The 20,031-nt window shown below is 36.0% G+C and overlaps 2 protein-coding genes and 1 pseudogene across 2 annotated transcripts; 2 read left to right on the top strand and 1 right to left on the bottom strand.

Moving 5' to 3' along the window:
* The first annotated feature begins 237 nt into the window (after positions 1–237).
* On the top strand, positions 238–873 carry LOC144848970 (uncharacterized). The gene has a single exon (XM_078705923.1). It carries the CDS (start codon positions 238–240, stop codon positions 871–873), a length of 636 nt encoding a protein of 211 aa, XP_078562049.1.
* A 12,990-nt stretch (positions 874–13,863) lies between these two features.
* Positions 13,864–15,712, bottom strand: LOC144848107 (protein wntless homolog pseudogene; annotated as a pseudogene).
* Positions 15,713–16,645: 933 nt separating this feature from the next.
* Positions 16,646–17,287, top strand: LOC144848969 (uncharacterized). Its single transcript, XM_078705921.1, has one exon. It carries the CDS (start codon positions 16,646–16,648, stop codon positions 17,285–17,287), a length of 642 nt encoding a protein of 213 aa, XP_078562047.1.
* The last annotated feature ends 2,744 nt before the right edge of the window (positions 17,288–20,031 follow it).

Here is a 20,031-nt window from a genome sequence, read left to right as displayed (position 1 = left end):
TAACCTTTAATTTTAAAAACATCATAAACACGTTTCCTTTACATTAAATAAATTCATCTGGTTCCAAATAATATTTTTTTGTGGATTTTTACTTTTATGTTGAACCAAAGAAACGATAAGGAATAAATTACCTTCGTGACGTTTCGCCGACAATCTGTCAGCTGCTTCAGACTAAAGCCTGGGTTGGAATGGTCTGTCAAGTCAAAAAACAAACCAGAAGAACGCCAAAGAAAAGAAATGGAGAAGATGAAAGCTCACATAGGTATCCCATACATACACGGAATTTCTGAAAAGATTCGACGCACTTTTTCTAAGCACAAAGTGAACACTTTCTTCATTCCAAGTAATAAATTAAAGAATGGACTGGTCCACCCAAAAGATAGAATAAAAACGAAAGACATGTGCGGAGTTATATACGAAGTGAACTGTCTAAACTGTGAGAAAGTATATATAGGAGAGACCGGAAGGGCACTGAATACAAGAATTGGGGAACATAAAAAAGACGTATCAACACACAACCAAGTAGTTAGAACACGTGCAAATAGAAATTCTTCGTCCCAGGTTTTACATAAGTCAGCCATAACTGACCACGCTATAGGGAATGACCATATTCCAAATTGGAATGCGAGAGTTATTGAAAAAGAAGCACAGACAGACAAAAGAAAGATAAAAGAATCTATCTGCATAAGAAAAAGACCACATAATAGAGACATTGGTGGGTATGACCTCCCACATACATATGATAGTTTGCTGGAAAAAGTTGAAGCAGGAGGGGGCCAGCGGAGACGCTCTACCGTCAATACCAACCAGACGGCTGGTGGCGCTGTTCAGCGTCACTTTCAAAAAACCAGACCATTCCAACCCAGGCTTTAGTCTGAAGCAGCTGACAGATTGTCGGCGAAACGTCACGAAGGTAATTTATTCCTTATCGTTTCTTTGGTTCAACATAAAAGTAAAAATCCACAAAAAAAAAACAAAAAAAAAACGTTTCCTTTACCTTGTCGCTGTAGGCCGCGAGTTTCCTAATACTGTACTACGTTGGTACGCCGCAACGGTCGTTGGTGCCAACGATGATTGTATCAGTGATACAGCTTCTTTATTGAGAGGAGCAGCATCCAGAGAACCTGTGCACACAATACCTAAAAAAAAAATTTCCAAATGTAAATCTGACAAGAAGGAACAATTAACGGAGTGAGGCTAAGGTCAAGAAAAGACTTTAGAGCACGTAAAAACTCCCCTCTTGATAGAAAATCTGCCAAAATATTCTAGACTCCATGAATGTGTGAGGCACGGAAATGTACTGTATAATGTAACGGAGGCAAACCAGAACCAAACGGCGTATAAGTCGTAAAAACAGCAAATCTTTAGCGGATTTCTTATTGATAACAGCAACAACTGCTGAATTATCACAGAAAAACAAGATATAGCGGTTAGCTAATGCCGAGCCCCAAACTTCCATGGCGATAACTATTGGAAATAATTCAGGAACAGCAATATTCAAATCGCCGAACAAATGATTCCATCTAATAAAAAACGGATCACGGGCATTTTAGTTACCGGGTTTTTTTTTAAGGGTTATTCCATTCGAAAAAAAATAGGGGTGCATTTTGCATTAAATCGTGGATTGTATTTGACCAACAGTTGATCCAGAACAGACTGGTGACGTTTCGAATGTTCCACTTTAGCTACGGGGATTCATTATTATACATTGGATTTTTGTAGGCCTACACTTTTTATGTGCAAATATATATTTGAACATTTTATTTATATTGTGTTTTTGTAAAGTCATTTTATGTATACATTTACAATGTATGTAATATTTCATTGCAGAGTTGTAACTTGAGGCTATTGTAGAATCAAACTACAGAAAGAATATAAGAAGCAATATAAATACGTTATTTCAAGTATCAACATCCATATATTATTTTGTTTACATTTAATTGTAACTGTTATATTAGGCCTATGTAATGCGTGCTTGAGACTATGTCTAGCTAGTGCAAATTGGAAAAAAATATAAGAAGCAATAAATAATACGTTATTTCAAGTACAGTAACATCCATATATTATTTTGTTTACATTTAATTTTAACTGTTATATTAGGGCTATGCAATGCGTGCTTGAGACTATGCCTAGCTAGTGCGACTTGGAAAAAATATAAGAAGCAATAATACGTTATTTCATGTACGTAATCCATATATTATTTTATTTACATTTAATTTTAACTATGTTATATTAGGCCTATGTAACACGATGCTATAGAGACTTGGCCAGTCCCAATAAAAACAATGAAAGCCATATTATAACAACAATGGAGACGTAAATGGAAAGCTTTGTCCATTATCTAGCCAATGAGTCATGAATCAACGCCCTATAATTTCTTTAGTAACGTAACCACATCTCTTCTCCTAATGTACACCATTCCCCGAAGTTCTTTACACGTTTTTATCTATTTTTACACCGGAGTCCTTCTTGACAATAATCTATAAATCGTATTTTGGTTTTATTGGTTTCACTGATTACGGAAAACCGCCGCGCAACCGTCGGCATAAATTGACTGAAGTTTTTGATTAATGACAGAGACCCGATCGTTAAAGGTGTGACCCACACAACGGGGATGCCGTTTCAGCATTTGGCTAACTAGCACACGTTGACATTCTACACCAAGCCCAAGGAGATTAACAATGTTTTGGACAATTGAATCGTTTGAACGTTCACCAATATCATTTTCGCCGATGTGAATGTAAACAATGTCTGGTGACGTAGACAAATCGAGGAAAATTGTACACTTTATTGATAGTGTTTTGGATCTAGGCGCATGCCAGAAAATTCCGATTCCTCACAATAAACGACAAACGAATGTCCGCACAGGCTTACCTCACACGTCGTCGTTACCATTCTATTATACTAAGCCAAAGATCAAGAGAACGTACTCACTTACGTCAGGATGTTGAAAGCTTTATCTTGAATATTAAAACAATGTCCTCGTTATGGAAAAAAACCAGTTAATACGTCGATCAAAACACAATCTGCAACTTCGACTCGAGTACAGTATTTGAAAGAATCTCTAAATGTGACTCTTAAATGTGTCCAAAAGACACCCAAGACAAATAGCTGTATGTTAAAATCTGAAGACAACAATCGTTAGACGTGTTACTTCAAATGAGTCCAATGAGAGAAAGAACGCACATGTAGTAAGCACGCTATAAATTACCCACGCTACACAGAATGCAATCACATAGCACATCCTACACAAATGCCCGCCCTCATGCGATATAATAATAAGATGATTTAAATTTAGTTTGCATAATTGTGGATGAGCTTTCCACAGAGTTTCAGTAATTGATGTTATCTGGGACCCGGAGTTTATTAACGACCTATAGGTGACGCCATTAATTTCTACGATATCCTCATTAGGCTCTCCTATAATAGAACTACGAAAAGAGGAAACATTATTAGAAGTATTTACCTTGTTAAGGCTTACTCGTGGTGTTGGTCCCGCGGTGCACATCTCCACCGTGGAACATTGTAGTTTAACGGAATTCTGCATCCAACGGCAATATGACCTTCTTGTCCGCACTTTCTGCACCTTATAAGTTCTTGATTTTCATCTTGTTGGGCACTTATGAAATCAGGTCTCGCTTGGGCTTATTGTTATAGACAGCAGTTGTGTAAACTGTTCTTTTAAATCGTTCACTGCTTTTGTTAAATTGTCTAGTTTCGTTTTTTCTGGACGGTCAACTTGATTTGACTGTTGTTGTACAGTTTTTGTAGTCTTGTTCTCCCGTTCCATAAGACGGAGTTCTGCTTTTACCTCTTTGAATATCATAGATCTTGGTCTCATGGGAGGAAGTCTCTGTGTTACATGCGCATCTCCTACTCCCCTCATAAACTGTTGCGTCAGCATAATGGTCGCCATCAACCATTTGATGTTGCACTCTTTCTTCCACCTCTCTCAGAAGTCCTTCTAGCTCTACGGCATATATTGAAGGAGTCTCTGCTGGATATTGGACTCTTTCATAGAATTCAGCAAGCGGATTCCCGGCAAAAAACACCTCACCAAATTGCGCTTTCAATTCCTCAAAGGCGTTCTGTGAGGTCTGTTCCGTTTGCGGAAAATTTAATTTTTTTTACAGTTTTCTTGCCCCTCCCCCTAAATACCGCACTATGGTATTAAATTGTGTCTCTATTGGCATCCGAGTATATAAAAATGGTTAATCCTATAAACAAATAGAGGACCACAGGCATTTCCCGATTACCCTATCGAGAGTAAATGTGGTGTCTATTCACATTTTAAGTCGAAAACAAATCAACACAATACTTAATAGCATTCCAAAATGCTGTAAATCAATTAAAAGTAAAAGAATCAAAAAGCTAAAAGTAATGTATACCACACTAACATAAATATTCTTGTTGGAATGTAACCAAGTACCATCCGAGTGGTAGAGAGGAGTAGATAAACATACTTGGCCCAGGGTTGTCTGTGGAATTGCAGTTGACATTACCATCAGTAGAAAGGGCATAAGCAATTTGTTCAGCCGAATCATGAAAGAGTTGATCCTGTGGATTGACTTAATTTGAATTAACAGGCTTATCCGCGAAAATGTTCTCTACAGTTGAAGCTTGTAGAAACTCAGCAGCAGCATCTGGATTAAAAGGATATATACCAGTTTCAGAAAACCCGCTTATATGTAGCAGCAATACGCATCTTTCAATATTCCGTAAAAGTTTAACCGTGTTTTTTCCTGGATTTTTCTTAAGGAACTTTTCACATGCTTTCTTGTATTCAGATTTCAATGATTGGAAAACAAATTTACCCAAAGGTTACAGATGATTTTTTGTGTTCGGTGGAAAGGAGCACCAACAAAAAACTTTCTAAACCACATGTCAAACAACTCCGTATCAATGAACAGTGATTTGCTGACACCAAAGAAAGAATCGACAGGAGCATTCTGCATTACAGAATCGCTCAGTCGCTGGCCTTTAATAATCAAGGGTGGTAAATAACCCTGCAGCATTTGCACAGGCTAGCACTATTACATTCTCACTCTGTTTCCACTTAGTTTACACTGGATAGTTCTCTATCTTGATCTATCTTGAATCTTTGATAGATTGTGCACCAAACTAAGTTTGGTTTCATCGGCATTATATATCTGTGATGGCTTGTTCTTTAAATCCAAAATTTAAATCTTGCGAACTGCATCGGGATTAAATGTATATATACCCGTTGCAGAAAACCCGCTTATAGCAGCATTCGCCATAATGCATGAAACAACATACACGTCTTTCAATATTCTGCAAAAGTTTAACCGTGTTATTACTTTGCCTGGATTGTTTCTTGAAGAACTTTTCGCATGCTTTGTTGTATTCAGATTTCAATGATCGGAAAACAGATTTAGCCAATTACAATTAAATTTAGGTTACAGATAATTTGTTGTGTGCGGTGGGAGGCAATACAAATGTATGTCATTTTCTCTTGCATAATTGATGAGTTGAAGACTAATATGTGATGCATGATCATATAGTACTAGAAGGGGAATGTTCATCGGTGTGAGTAGACCTTCTTTTTGAATTGCTCATCACTTTCAAAGGTATTAGACTTGATTTATCACTTGGTATAAGTAGTGATCCATCGTTAGCAAATAAAGATCTTGGTATGATGGCCAATCCATAGTTTCCTATCGTTGTTTCAAGTTTTGGCAAGAACTCTGGTCGAGAATGCTGTATGACAAGAAATCTTGATAGTTGTCTTTCTTCACTAAGTTTAATGGCCTAATCTCCAACTGAAATCTTTGTTTTATGCATCCATGTACCAAAGCTTTTGAATTTAGCTTTCATTCGGTCTCAAATACTATACTGATGTCAATAAAAAGTCGGTTTTGACAAATGTTTATATAAATCTTCATCGATGAATTTTGGATGATGTCATTTTTTACAGATTATGGTACAACAAGTGAGGAAACTATGTTCTTTAATGGCGTAAGGTTCAAGTGATGGGTTTTTTTTCAACTCTAAAGCGTTCTTAGACACTGAGAGACATGCCTCCCTCTAGTTGGTAATGTTCTTTTGGTGTAATGATGGTGTTTAGGAAAGCCATCTCTCCAATATTTTACCATCTTTGTATGGAGCAGTTGCTATAACTGTCAATGTACTGCTCTAATACTACGTGCGTAGCAATTTCAGGATCTTTCTCCTTTGCACATCTGCTTTCAAATTTCCTGATTTCATTATCAATCGATCCAACAAATCCTGTAAAAGGTTCCAGTTTTCATTGAAAAACAAAGACCAGACTTCACTTTCATCTCGTCAAACAATCCTCCTTTATACGTTTAATAGAATTCGATCCAACTCGGCCCTAAACCGTCTCGGCCAAAGTCAAGTCGGCCCCAAGTCAAGTCGGCCTCAAGCCAACTCATTAAGCATTCTCACTAACAGTAATTCACAAACAATAATTTAAACATACATTATCTTAAAGTAATCAATTAGTATCGTATATTGATTAATATTGATTACCTTACACATCACTACTCAAGTACAGTACACATCCATATTACATTAGACACAATATTCAATATTAAATTATGAAGCTTCACTGGTCTAACAAGGAATAATTCATAAACTGATATTCAAACGAATTAAAGCACGTATACAAATGAGAAAAATACTTGAGAAAATGCAGAGTGACTGAGTGCATGTTATTTTCAGCTCAATTTGATCAATATATCGATTGGCATACTCAAGGATGACAAACAAACTTACATACAAACATGTAATTATTATTATTTTTTCTAAAATATAAAACTTTATGCGAACAAAAAATGGTGTGCCCATATGGACATGATGGCATCATATTATCACTACCATATTTGGGAACATCACACTTTTTTTATCAAAATTAGTTTGATAGTGTTAGATAGAGCTTTATTAATTTTTCTGATTTGATAGCATGTGATTGACATACTTGCATTTTATCTCTGAGAGAACACGGATATTTGTCACAGTCAAAAACAGCAACATGCCTAATCTACATAAGCCTATACACGATTAGCTTCCGACGGAGAAGCCAGCAAGTAACATGCCTAATGTACCTAAGCCTATACACGATCTGGTTTAATAGAAAACATGGCATAATAATAAAACACAGGTAACCCAGTAACATCCCTAATAATATATAAATTTCACAAAATATAATAAGTGAAACGCTATTTTTCATATTTAAAACGTTAATTTGTAGAGTTTTAAAAACCTACAATATCAGTTTTTAAAACATATTTCGCTTTTTATGGGGTTTTAAAAACGGTAAAATAACATTATTGTAACCATTTGTGTTATATAACCTTTAATTTTAAAAACATCATAAACACGTTTCCTTTACCTTGTCGCTGTAGGCCGCGAGTTTCCTAATACTGTACTACGTTGGTACGCCGCAACGGTCGTTGGTGCCAACGATGATTGTATCAGTGATACAGCTTCTTTATTGAGAGGAGCAGCATCCAGAGAACCTGTGCACACAATACCTAAAAAAAAAAAATTTCCAAATGTAAATCTGACAAGAAGGAACAATTAACGGAGTGAGGCTAAGGTCAAGAAAAGACTTTAGAGCACGTAAAAACTCCCCTCTTGATAGAAAATCTGCCAAAATATTCTAGACTCCATGAATGTGTGAGGCACGGAAATGTACTGTATAATGTAACGGAGGAAAACCAGAACCAAACGGCGTATAAGTCGTAAAAACAGCAAATCTTTAGCGGATTTCTTATTGATAACAGCAACAACTGCTGAATTATCACAGAAAAACAAGATATAGCGGTTAGCTAATGCCGAGCCCCAAACTTCCATGGCGATAACTAACAGTTGACCCAGAACAGACTGGTGACGTTTCGAATGTTCCACTTTAGCTACGGGGATTCATTATTATACATTGGATTTTTGTAGGCCTACACTTTTTATGTGCAAATATATATTTGAACATTTTATTTATATTGTGTTTTTGTAAAGTCATTTTATGTATACATTTATAATGTATGTAATATTTCATTGCAGAGTTGTAACTTGAGGCTATTGTAGAATCAAACTATAGAAAGAATATAAGAAGCAATATAAATACGTTATTTCAAGTATCAACATCCATATATTATTTTGTTTACATTTAATTTTAACTGTTATATTAGGGCTATGCAATGCGTGCTTGAGACTATGCCTAGCTAGTGCGACTTGGAAAAAATATAAGAAGCAATAATACGTTATTTCATGTACGTAATCCATATATTATTTTATTTACATTTAATTTTAACTATGTTATATTAGGCCTATGTAACACGATGCTATAGAGACTTGGCCAGTCCCAATAAAAACAATGAAAGCCATATTATAACAACAATGGAGACGTAAATGGAAAGCTTTGTCCATTATCTAGCCAATGAGTCATGAATCAACGCCCTATAATTTCTTTAGTAACGTAACCACATCTCTTCTCCTATAGTACACCATTCCCCGAAGTTCTTTACATGTTTTTATCTATTTTTACACCGGAGTCCTTCTTGACAATAATCTATAAATCGTATTTTGGTTTTATTGGTTTCACTGATTACGGAAAACCGCCGCGCAACCGTCGGCATAAATTGACTGAAGTTTTTGATTAATGACAGAGACCCGATCGTTAAAGGTGTGACCCACACACCAATGTGAATGTAAACAATGTCTGGTGACGTAGACAAATCGAGGAAAATTGTACACTTTATTGATAGTGTTTTGGATCTAGGCGCATGCCAGAAAATTCCGATTCCTCACAATAAAATTGTAATCTTTTGACAAACGAATGTCCGCACAGGCTTACCTCACACGTCGTCGTTACCATTCTATTATACTAAGCCAAAGATCAAGAGAACGTACTCACTTACGTCAGGATGTTGAAAGCTTTATCTTGAATATTAAACCAATGTCCTCGTTATGGAAAAAAACCAGTTAATACGTCGATAAAAACACAATCTGCAACTTCGACTCGAGTACAGTATTTGAAAGAATCTCTAAATGTGACTCTTAAATGTGTCCAAAAGGACAAAAGACACCCAAGACAAAATAGCTGTATGTTAAAATCTGAAGACAACAATCGTTAGACGTGTTACTTCAAATGAGTCCAATGAGAGAAAGAACGCACATGTAGTAAGCACGCTATAAATTACCCACGCTACACAGAAGTCAATCGCATAGCACATCCTACACAAATGCCCGCCCTCATGCGATATAATAATAAGATGATTTAAATTTAGTTTGCATAATTGTGGATGACCTTTCCACAGAGTTTCAGTAATTGATGTTACCTGGGACCCGGAGTCTATTAACGACCTATAAGTGATGCCATTAATTTCTACGATATCCTCATTAGGCTCTCCTATAAGAGAACTACGAAAAGAGGAAACATTATTAGAAGTATTTACCTTGTTAAGGCTTACTCGTGGTGTTGGTCCCGCGGTGCACATCTCCACCGTGGAACATTGTAGTTTAACGGAATTCTGCATCCAACGGCAATATGACCTTCTTGTCCGCACTTTCTGCACCTTATAAGTTCTTGATTTTCATCTTGTTGGGCACTTATGAAATCAGGTCTCGCTTGGGCTTATTGTTATAGACAGCAGTTGTGTAAACTGTTCTTTTAAATCGTTCACTGCTTTTGTTAAATTGTCTAGTTTCGTTTTTTCTGGACGGTCAACTTGATTTGACTGTTGTTGTACAGTTTTTGTAGTCTTGTTCTCCCGTTCCATAAGACGGAGTTCTGCTTTTACCTCTTTGAATATCATAGATCTTGGTCTCATGGGAGGAAGTCTCTGTGTTACATGCGCATCTCCTACTCCCCTCATAAACTGTTGCGTCAGCATAATGGTCGCCATCAACCATTTGATGTTGCACTCTTTCTTCCACCTCTCTCAGAAGTCCTTCTAGCTCTACGGCATATATTGAAGGAGTCTCTGCTGGATATTGGACTCTTTCATAGAATTCAGCAAGCGGATTCCCGGCAAAAAACACCTCACCAAATTGCGCTTTCAATTCCTCAAAGGCGTTCTGTGAGGTCTGTTCCGTTTGCGGAAGATTTAATTTTTTTTACAGTTTTCTTGCCCCTCCCCCTAAATACCGCACTCTGGTATTAAATTGTGTCTCTATTGGCATCCGAGTATATAAAAATGGTTAATCCTATAAACAAATAGAGGACCACAGGCATTTCCCGATTACCCTATCGAGAGTAAATGTGGTGTCTATTCACATTTTAAGTCGAAAACAAATCAACACAATACTTAATAGCATTCCAAAATGCTGTAAATCAATTAAAAGTAAAAGAATCAAAAAGCTAAAAGTAATGTATACCACACTAACATAAATATTCTTGTTGGAATGTAACCAAGTACCATCCGAGTGGTAGAGAGGAGTAGATAAACATACTTGGCCCAGGGTTGTCTGTGGAATTGCAGTTGACATTACCATCAGTAGAAAGGGCATAAGCAATTTGTTCAGCCGAATCATGAAAGAGTTGATCCTGTGGATTGACTTAATTTGAATTAACAGGCTTATCCGCGAAAATGTTCTCTACAGTTGAAGCTTGTAGAAACTCAGCAGCAGCATCTGGATTAAAAGGATATATACCAGTTTCAGAAAACCCGCTTATATGTAGCAGCAATACGCATCTTTCAATATTCCGTAAAAGTTTAACCGTGTTTTTTCCTGGATTTTTCTTAAGGAACTTTTCACATGCTTTCTTGTATTCAGATTTCAATGATTGGAAAACAAATTTACCCAAAGGTTACAGATGATTTCTTGTGTTCGGTGGAAAGGAGCACCAACAAAAAACTTTCTAAACCACATGTCAAACAACTCCGTATCAATGAACAGTGATTTGCTGACACCAAAGAAAGAATCGAGAGGAGCATTCTGCATTACAGAATCGCTCAGTCGCTGGCCTTTAATAATCAAGGGTGGTAAATAACCCTGCAGCATTTGCACAGGCTAGCACTATTACATTCTCACTCTGTTTCCACTTATTTTACACTGGATAGTTCTCTATCTTGATCTATCTTGAATCTTTGATAGATTGTGCACCAAACTAAGTTTGGTTTCATCGGCATTATATATCTGTGATGGCTTGTTCTTTAAATCCAAAATTTAAATCTTGCGAACTGCATCGGGATTAAATGTATATATACCCGTTGCAGAAAACCCGCTTATAGCAGCATTCGCCATAATGCATGAAACAACATACACGTCTTTCAATATTCTGCAAAAGTTTAACCGTGTTATTACTTTGCCTGGATTGTTTCTTGAAGAACTTTTCGCATGCTTTGTTGTATTCAGATTTCAATGATCGGAAAACAGATTTAGCCAATTACAATTAAATTTAGGTTACAGATAATTTGTTGTGTGCGGTGGGAGGCAATACAAATGTATGTCATTTTCTCTTGCATAATTGATGAGTTGAAGACTAATATGTGATGCATGATCATATAGTACTAGAAGGGGAATGTTCATCGGTGTGAGTAAACCTTCTTTTTGAATTGCTCATCACTTTCAAAGGTATTAGACTTGATTTATCACTTGGTATAAGTAGTGATCCATCGTTAGCAAATAAAGATCTTGGTATGATGGCCAATCCATAGTTTCCTATCGTTGTTTCAAGTTTTGGCAAGAACTCTGGTCGAGAATGCTGTATGACAAGAAATCTTGATAGTTGTCTTTCTTCACTAAGTTTAATGGCCTAATCTCCAACTGAAATCTTTGTTTTATGCATCCATGTACCAAAGCTTTTGAATTTAGCTTTCATTCGGTCTCAAATACTATACTGATGTCAATAGAAAGTCGGTTTTGACAAATGTTTATATAAATCTTCATCGATGAATTTTTCATGATGTCATTTTTTACAGATTATGGTACAACAAGTGAGGAAACTATGTTCTTTAATGGCGTAAGGTTCAAGTGATGGGTTTTTTTTCAACTCTAAAGCGTTCTTAGACACTGAGAGACATGCCTCCCTCTAGTTGGTAATGTTCTTTTGGTGTAATGATGGTGTTTAGGAAAGCCATCTCTCCAATATTTTACCATCTTTGTATGGAGCAGTTGCTATAACTGTCAATGTACTGCTCTAATACTACGTGCGTAGCAATTTCAGGATCTTTCTCCTTTGCACATCTGCTTTCAAATTTCCTGATTTCATTATCAATCGATCCAACAAATCCTGTAAAAGGTTCCAGTTTTCATTGAAAAACAAAGACCAGACTTCACTTTCATCTCGTCAAACAATCCTCCTTTATACGTTTAATAGAATTCGATCCAACTCGGCCCTAAACCGTCTCGGCCAAAGTCAAGTCGGCCCCAAGTCAAGTCGGCCTCAAGCCAACTCATTAAGCATTCTCACTAACAGTAATTCACAAACAATAATTTAAACATACATTATCTTAAAGTAATCAATTAGTATCGTATATTGATTAATATTGATTACTTTACACATCACTACTCAAGTACAGTACACATCCATATTACATTAGACACAATATTCAATATTAAATTATGAAGCTTCACTGGTCTAACAAGGAATAATTCATAAACTGATATTCAAACGAATTAAAGCACGTATACAAATGAGAAAAATACTTGAGAAAATGCAGAGTGACTGAGTGCATGTTATTTTCAGCTCAATTTGATCAATATATCGATTGGCATACTCAAGGATGACAAACAAACTTACATACAAACATGTAATTATTATTATTTGTTCTAAAATATAAAACTTTATGCGAACAAAAAATGGTGTGCCCATATGGACATGATGGCATCATATTATCACTACCATATTTGGGAACATCACACTTTTTTTATCAAAATTAGTTTGATAGTGTTAGATAGAGCTTTATTAATTTTTCTGATTTGATAGCATGTGATTGACATACTTGCATTTTATCTCTGAGAGAACACGGATATTTGTCACAGTCAAAAACAGCAACATGCCTAATCTACATAAGCCTATACACGATTAGCTTCCGACGGAGAAGCCAGCAAGTAACATGCCTAATGTACTTAAGCCTATACACGATCTGGTTTAATAGAAAACATGGCATAATAATAAAACACAGGTAACCCAGTAACATCCCTAATAATATATAAATTTCCCAGAATATAATACGTGAAACATGAAGAATGCACTAATTCATAGAATACCATACTCTGACCTTTATTCCAATCTAATTAATTTTTTTATGTATGCATACAATTTTATTACATTCTTGACACAATGAAAATATATAATACATGTTATATTTCGATTAAACATTTCAACAATAAATTATCATCATGAATAATATTTTATGAGGGCTCAATATTTCACTTGTCTGGCATAAAAAGTTGTATCAAATTGTTCTTATAAGACCGGGTGTCTAGTAGGCTTAGGACACAATTGCCTTAGTAATTAATAAAGAATCTATTTGGCCAGCCTTCATGACACAGAAAGGATAAATCCTAAACAAGGCATGTATTTTATTGCTTGGTATATGCATGGACCTAGGTTCATGGTATATGTATACTACTCTGGTAACACGATATCATGTACTATAAATATCAAGTTAGGTTAACTACACTCAATGTCATCTTAAATAAACGTTATATACAAATATTGGTGGGGGCCTTTAAAGTTACTAACTACAATTATTGAACAGCTTTCACTCAATCAAACTTACATCAAGTTTACAAACTTACATCAAGTTTACAAACTTACATCAAGTTTACAAACTTACAAGTTTATAAATAAAGAAAAATAAATATATTTGGCACTTTTTATTATGATATTTAAAACTCAAGTTTTCAAGGAGAAATGTAATTATCAAGTTAGTTTTAGTCTGTGATTTGCATACATGTGTACATAATAAGTTGGACCACTTGTATGAGACACATTATACATTTTATATGGTCTTTGTATAAGAACATACAGTGTACCGTTATGCAATGAACACTCTTTCCTGATTTATTATCAAATTAGTCAATAGCGGTTTTTGTAAGGAGGTTCTTAAGCTCTGATTGGTCGGTTCTTGCTGCTGCTGATGCTGACGGTGGGTCATCAGACCCTGGCGTCGTGGATGTAGATTCCAACTGGAACTCCACATGACTTCCTTCGCTGCTGTCATCATTGTCAGAGGAGACTTGCTTGTGTGAAGGGGCATACAAAAAGATGACAGCGACCACATAGATGTTCCACATGCCATAAACACCGGTGAAGAAGGCGCTGCTAATCTGAAGTGTCTTCTCATGTCCCATTTTATAGTGATCTTCATAAACTTGACTCAAAATGAAGAAGATTACAGTGAGGGCAGCACATAACAAAGTGAACAACATGAAGAATTTGAATCTGAAAATCAAACCTTCATAATGAAGGCGTCTAGCTTTGGCCATGTGTGGAAGCGCCAGACGTTTAATACTGATGTTTCTGAATATTTGCCACACCATGAAACATAGAAACAGGAAGTAAGCACTTAAACAGATCCCAGCCATAACAAGAAATAGCATAGCCAGGTTTTTGCCTGTCTCTGTTGTCCATAAAGTAAAGAATGGATTTGAAATCTGCACTCCTCTTTCGCACATGTCAAAGACAAACATACAAAAACAACAAAAAGCAATTGTCCCGACTTGCTTCCAGTACGCACTCAATCTTGCTCGCTCAACTGTGTCCATGAGATGTTCACCAACAAATATGATCCAAGACGAGAGTAACGTGGCATAAAAGATTCCTTGACGTATGTCACTAATCAGCAACATGTATGGGATGTTGAACCAGAACGTGAACCATTCAATTGGTATATTTAGGAAGGTAATAGAAATTCCCAGAACCATAACAAACTTTTCCATAAGAACTGGCGATCGATTTAACTTGGAGATTCTTAGCCAGAACCAGATGAGGAAAACAAGTGGAATAGGTGTCATGACAGACTTCATTGTCAGCCATACTAAAGTAAAACCACCAGTTTGATGAATCTCAATGATCCAAATATCAGTGATGCTGCCTAACTTAGTGTTGTACTTCTGTTCATTGGTTTCTTTGTTAAATTCTACCGGTAATCGAATATTGATTAGGTACTGCTTATGATGGCAGGTGCTTAATTCAAAGAACGGTAGAGGCTCACAATTATACGGGTCACCGTCAACTGGTCCTTCGTCTTCATTCGAGTGCAGCAGACATTCAAGTTTTCTTGTTTCTGTTACTCTAGTAAGTTCTTTCCAATCTTCATAATCACTATCTCTGTAACCAACACGCACAATCATTGTAATTTCTTCTGGTGCATCGGGAACAGTTAACTTGTACTGTGTTTCCAATCTGATCATGGTCAGTATGAATTGGAAGCTACGACTCATATTATACGATCTATGTGGCATTCGTAACGAAAAAACGATCTGATTCGCATCAATGTACTTCCTTGCTGCCTCTTCAAAGTTAGCTACTTTGGAACACTCTCCAGGTCCGTTGGGTATAAACCATTTATGAACGTTGTCGGCAGGGTCTACACATTTGGTGGTCAGGTGACTATTGGCATCTGTAGGTTTTGGTGCGATAAGTCCCCCGACCAAGAAACAAATTATCTGAACTATTAGCAGGATTACACAAAAACCGAACAACTTCTTGGTACTGAGATTCTCTAAAATAACACCAGCCATGATTCTAAATGAGAAAAAACAAATAATTTACTGAAAATGTATGGATATCCATAGGTGGTCGTTTTCTGCTTTGTTTAGCGGTTAGATTTAATTACTTTAATGGGCAAACAAAGTTACAGATTGTAGAAGGAAGGAACGTATTTATAACGTAATATTCCTAGATATAATAACGTTAAAATACTTTTTTTAACGTATTTTTTGGTTTTAAAAACGTTATAATATTTCGTTTTTAATACGTGAATTTGTGGAGTTTTGCAAACGTTGAAATAACGTTTTATTTGAACGTTTAAAACACAAATTTTAAACGTATATATATAACGAAATAATGATATTTAAATAACGTTAAAGCAACGTTTTTTGACGTATTGTATGGTTTTAAAAATGCTAATTTTTTGTATTAAAAACGTTAATTTGTCCAGTTTGAAACGTTTTAAATACGGTTTTTACAGGTAAATATAACCTAAAATGTCAGTTTTAAAAACATATTTTGTGTTTTGAGGGGTTTTAAAAACGTTAAAATTACATAAAGATAAGGTAATAATGATATTTAAATTAACGTCAAAATAAAGTTTTTTTGACGTATTGTTTTGGTTTTAAAAACGCTATTTTTCATATTTAAAACGTTAATTTGTAGAGTTTTAAAAACCTAAAATATCAGTTTTTAAAACATATTTCGCTTTTTATGGGGTTTTAAAAACGTTAAAATAACATTATTGTAACCATTTGTGTTATATAACCTTTAATTTTAAAAACATCATAAACACGTTTCCTTTACATTAAATAAATTCATCTGGTTCCAAATAATATTTTTTTGTGGATTTTTACTTTTATGTTGAACCAAAGAAACGATAAGGAATAAATTACCTTCGTGACGTTTCGCCGACAATCTGTCAGCTGCTTCAGACTAAAGCCTGGGTTGGAATGGTCTGTCAAGTCAAAAAACAAACCAGAAGAACGCCAAAGAAAAGAAATGGAGAAGATGAAAGCTCACATAGGTATCCCATACATACACGGAATTTCTGAAAAGATTCGACGCACTTTTTCTAAGCACAAAGTGAACACTTTCTTCATTCCAAGTAATAAATTAAAGAATGGACTGGTCCACCCAAAAGATAGAATAAAAACGGAAGACATGTGCGGAGTTATATACGAAGTGAACTGTCTAAACTGTGAGAAAGTATATATAGGAGAGACCGGAAGGGCACTGAATACAAGAATTGGGGAACATAAAAAAGACGTATCAACACACAACCAAGTAGTTAGAACACGTGCAAATAGAAATTCTTCGTCCCAGGTTTTACATAAGTCAGCCATAACTGACCACGCTATAGGGAATGACCATATTCCAAATTGGAATGCGAGAGTTATTGAAAAAGAAGCACAGACAGACAAAAGAAAGATAAAAGAATCTATCTGCATAAGAAAAAGACCACATAATATCAACAGAGACATTGGTGGGTATGACCTCCCACATACATATGATAGTTTGCTGGAAAAAGTTGAAGCAGGAGGGGGCCAGCGGAGACGCTCTACCGTCAATACCAACCAGACGGCTGGTGGCGCTGTTCAGCGTCACTTACAAAAAACCAGACCATTCCAACCCAGGCTTTAGTCTGAAGCAGCTGACAGATTGTCGGCGAAACGTCACGAAGGTAATTTATTCCTTATCGTTTCTTTGGTTCAACATAAAAGTAAAAATCCACAAAAAAAAAACAAAAAAAAAACGTTTCCTTTACCTTGTCGCTGTAGGCCGCGAGTTTCCTAATACTGTACTACGTTGGTACGCCGCAACGGTCGTTGGTGCCAACGATGATTGTATCAGTGATACAGCTTCTTTATTGAGAGGAGCAGCATCCAGAGAACCTGTGCACACAATACCTAAAAAAAAAAATTTCCAAATGTAAATCTGACAAGAAGGAACAATTAACGGAGTGAGGCTAAGGTCAAGAAAAGACTTTAGAGCACGTAAAAACTCCCCTCTTGATAGAAAATCTGCCAAAATATTCTAGACTCCATGAATGTGTGAGGCACGGAAATGTACTGTATAATGTAACGGAGGCAAACCAGAACCAAACGGCGTATAAGTCGTAAAAACAGCAAATCGTTAGCGGATTTCTTATTGATAACAGCAACAACTGCTGAATTATCACAGAAAAACAAGATATAGCGGTTAGCTAATGCCGAGCCCCAAACTTCCATGGCGATAACTATTGGAAATAATTCAGGAACAGCAATATTCAAATCGCCGAACAAATGATTCCATCTAATAAAAAACGGATCACGGGCATTTTAGTTACCGGGTTTTTTTTTAAGGGTTATTCCATTCGAAAAAAAATAGGGGTGCATTTTGCATTAAATCGTGGATTGTATTTGACCAACAGTTGATCCAGAACAGACTGGTGACGTTTCGAATGTTCCACTTTAGCTACGGGGATTCATTATTATACATTGCATTTTTGTAGGCCTACACTTTTTATGTGCAAATATATATTTGAACATTTTATTTATATTGTGTTTTTGTAAAGTCATTTTATGTATACATTTACAATGTATGTAATATTTCATTGCAGAGTTGTAACTTGAGGCTATTGTAGAATCAAACTATAGAAAGAATATAAGAAGCAATATAAATACGTTATTTCAAGTATCAACATCCATATATTATTTTGTTTACATTTAATTTTAACTGTTATATTAGGCCTATGTAATGCGTGCTTGAGACTATGTCTAGCTAGTGCAACTTGGAAAAAAATATAAGAAGCAATAAATAATACGTTATTTCAAGTACAGTAACATCCATATATTATTTTGTTTACATTTAATTTTAACTGTTATATTAGGGCTATGCAATGCGTGCTTGAGACTATGCCTAGCTAGTGCGACTTGGAAAAAATATAAGAAGCAATAATACGTTATTTCATGTACGTAATCCATATATTATTTTATTTACATTTAATTTTAACTATGTTATATTAGGCCTATGTAACACGATGCTATAGAGACTTGGCCAGTCCCAATAAAAACAATGAAAGCCATATTATAACAACAATGGAGACGTAAATGGAAAGCTTTGTCCATTATCTAGCCAATGAGTCATGAATCAACGCCCTATAATTTCTTTAGTAACGTAACCACATCTCTTCTCCTAATGTACACCATTCCCCGAAGTTCTTTACACGTTTTTATCTATTTTTACACCGGAGTCCTTCTTGACAATAATCTATAAATCGTATTTTGGTTTTATTGGTTTCACTGATTACGGAAAACCGCCGCGCAACCGTCGGCATAAATTGACTGAAGTTTTTGATTAATGACAGAGACCCGATCGTTAAAGGTGTGACCCACACAACGGGGATGCCGTTTCAGCATTTGGCTAACTAGCACACGTTGACATTCTACACCAAGCCCAAGGAGATTAACAATGTTTTGGACAATTGAATCGTTTGAACGTTCACCAATATCATTTTCGCCGATGTGAATGTAAACAATGTCTGGTGACGTAGACAAATCGAGGAAAATTGTACACTTTATTGATAGTGTTTTGGATCTAGGCGCATGCCAGAAAATTCCGATTCCTCACAATAAACGACAAACGAATGTCCGCACAGGCTTACCTCACACGTCGTCGTTACCATTCTATTATACTAAGCCAAAGATCAAGAGAACGTACTCACTTACGTCAGGATGTTGAAAGCTTTATCTTGAATATTAAACCAATGTCCTCGTTATGGAAAAAAACCAGTTAATACGTCGATCAAAACACAATCTGCAACTTCGACTCGAGTACAGTATTTGAAAGAATCTCTAAATGTGACTCTTAAATGTGTCCAAAAGACACCCAAGACAAATAGCTGTATGTTAAAATCTGAAGACAACAATCGTTAGACGTGTTACTTCAAATGAGTCCAATGAGAGAAAGAACGCACATGTAGTAAGCACGCTATAAATTACCCACGCTACACAGAATGCAATCGCATAGCACATCCTACACAAATGCCCGCCCTCATGCGATATAATAATAAGATGATTTAAATTTAGTTTGCATAATTGTGGATGAGCTTTCCACAGAGTTTCAGTAATTGATGTTATCTGGGACCCGGAGTCTATTAACGACCTATAGGTGATGCCATTAATTTCTACGATATCCTCATTAGGCTCTCCTATAAGAGAACTACGAAAAGAGGAAACATTATTAGAAGTATTTACCTTGTTAAGGCTTACTCGTGGTGTTGGTCCCGCGGTGCACATCTCCACCGTGGAACATTGTAGTTTAACGGAATTCTGCATCCAACGGCAATATGACCTTCTTGTCCGCACTTTCTGCACCTTATAAGTTCTTGATTTTCATCTTGTTGG

Source organism: Antedon bifida, chromosome 7 (genome assembly GCF_963402885.1).
Source record: "Antedon bifida chromosome 7, ecAntBifi1.1, whole genome shotgun sequence".
Classification (NCBI taxonomy): Eukaryota; Metazoa; Echinodermata; class Crinoidea; order Comatulida; family Antedonidae; genus Antedon; species Antedon bifida.
Note: the sequence above shows the minus strand (reverse complement) of the source record. Positions and strands in the feature narration are given on the sequence as shown.

What these genes read in the sequence shown, in the direction of transcription:
- LOC144848970 (XM_078705923.1), top strand. Translation starts at nt 238, where the DNA reads ATGGAGAAGATGAAAGCTCACATAGGTATCCCATACATACACGGAATT.
- LOC144848969 (XM_078705921.1), top strand. Translation starts at nt 16,646, where the DNA reads ATGGAGAAGATGAAAGCTCACATAGGTATCCCATACATACACGGAATT.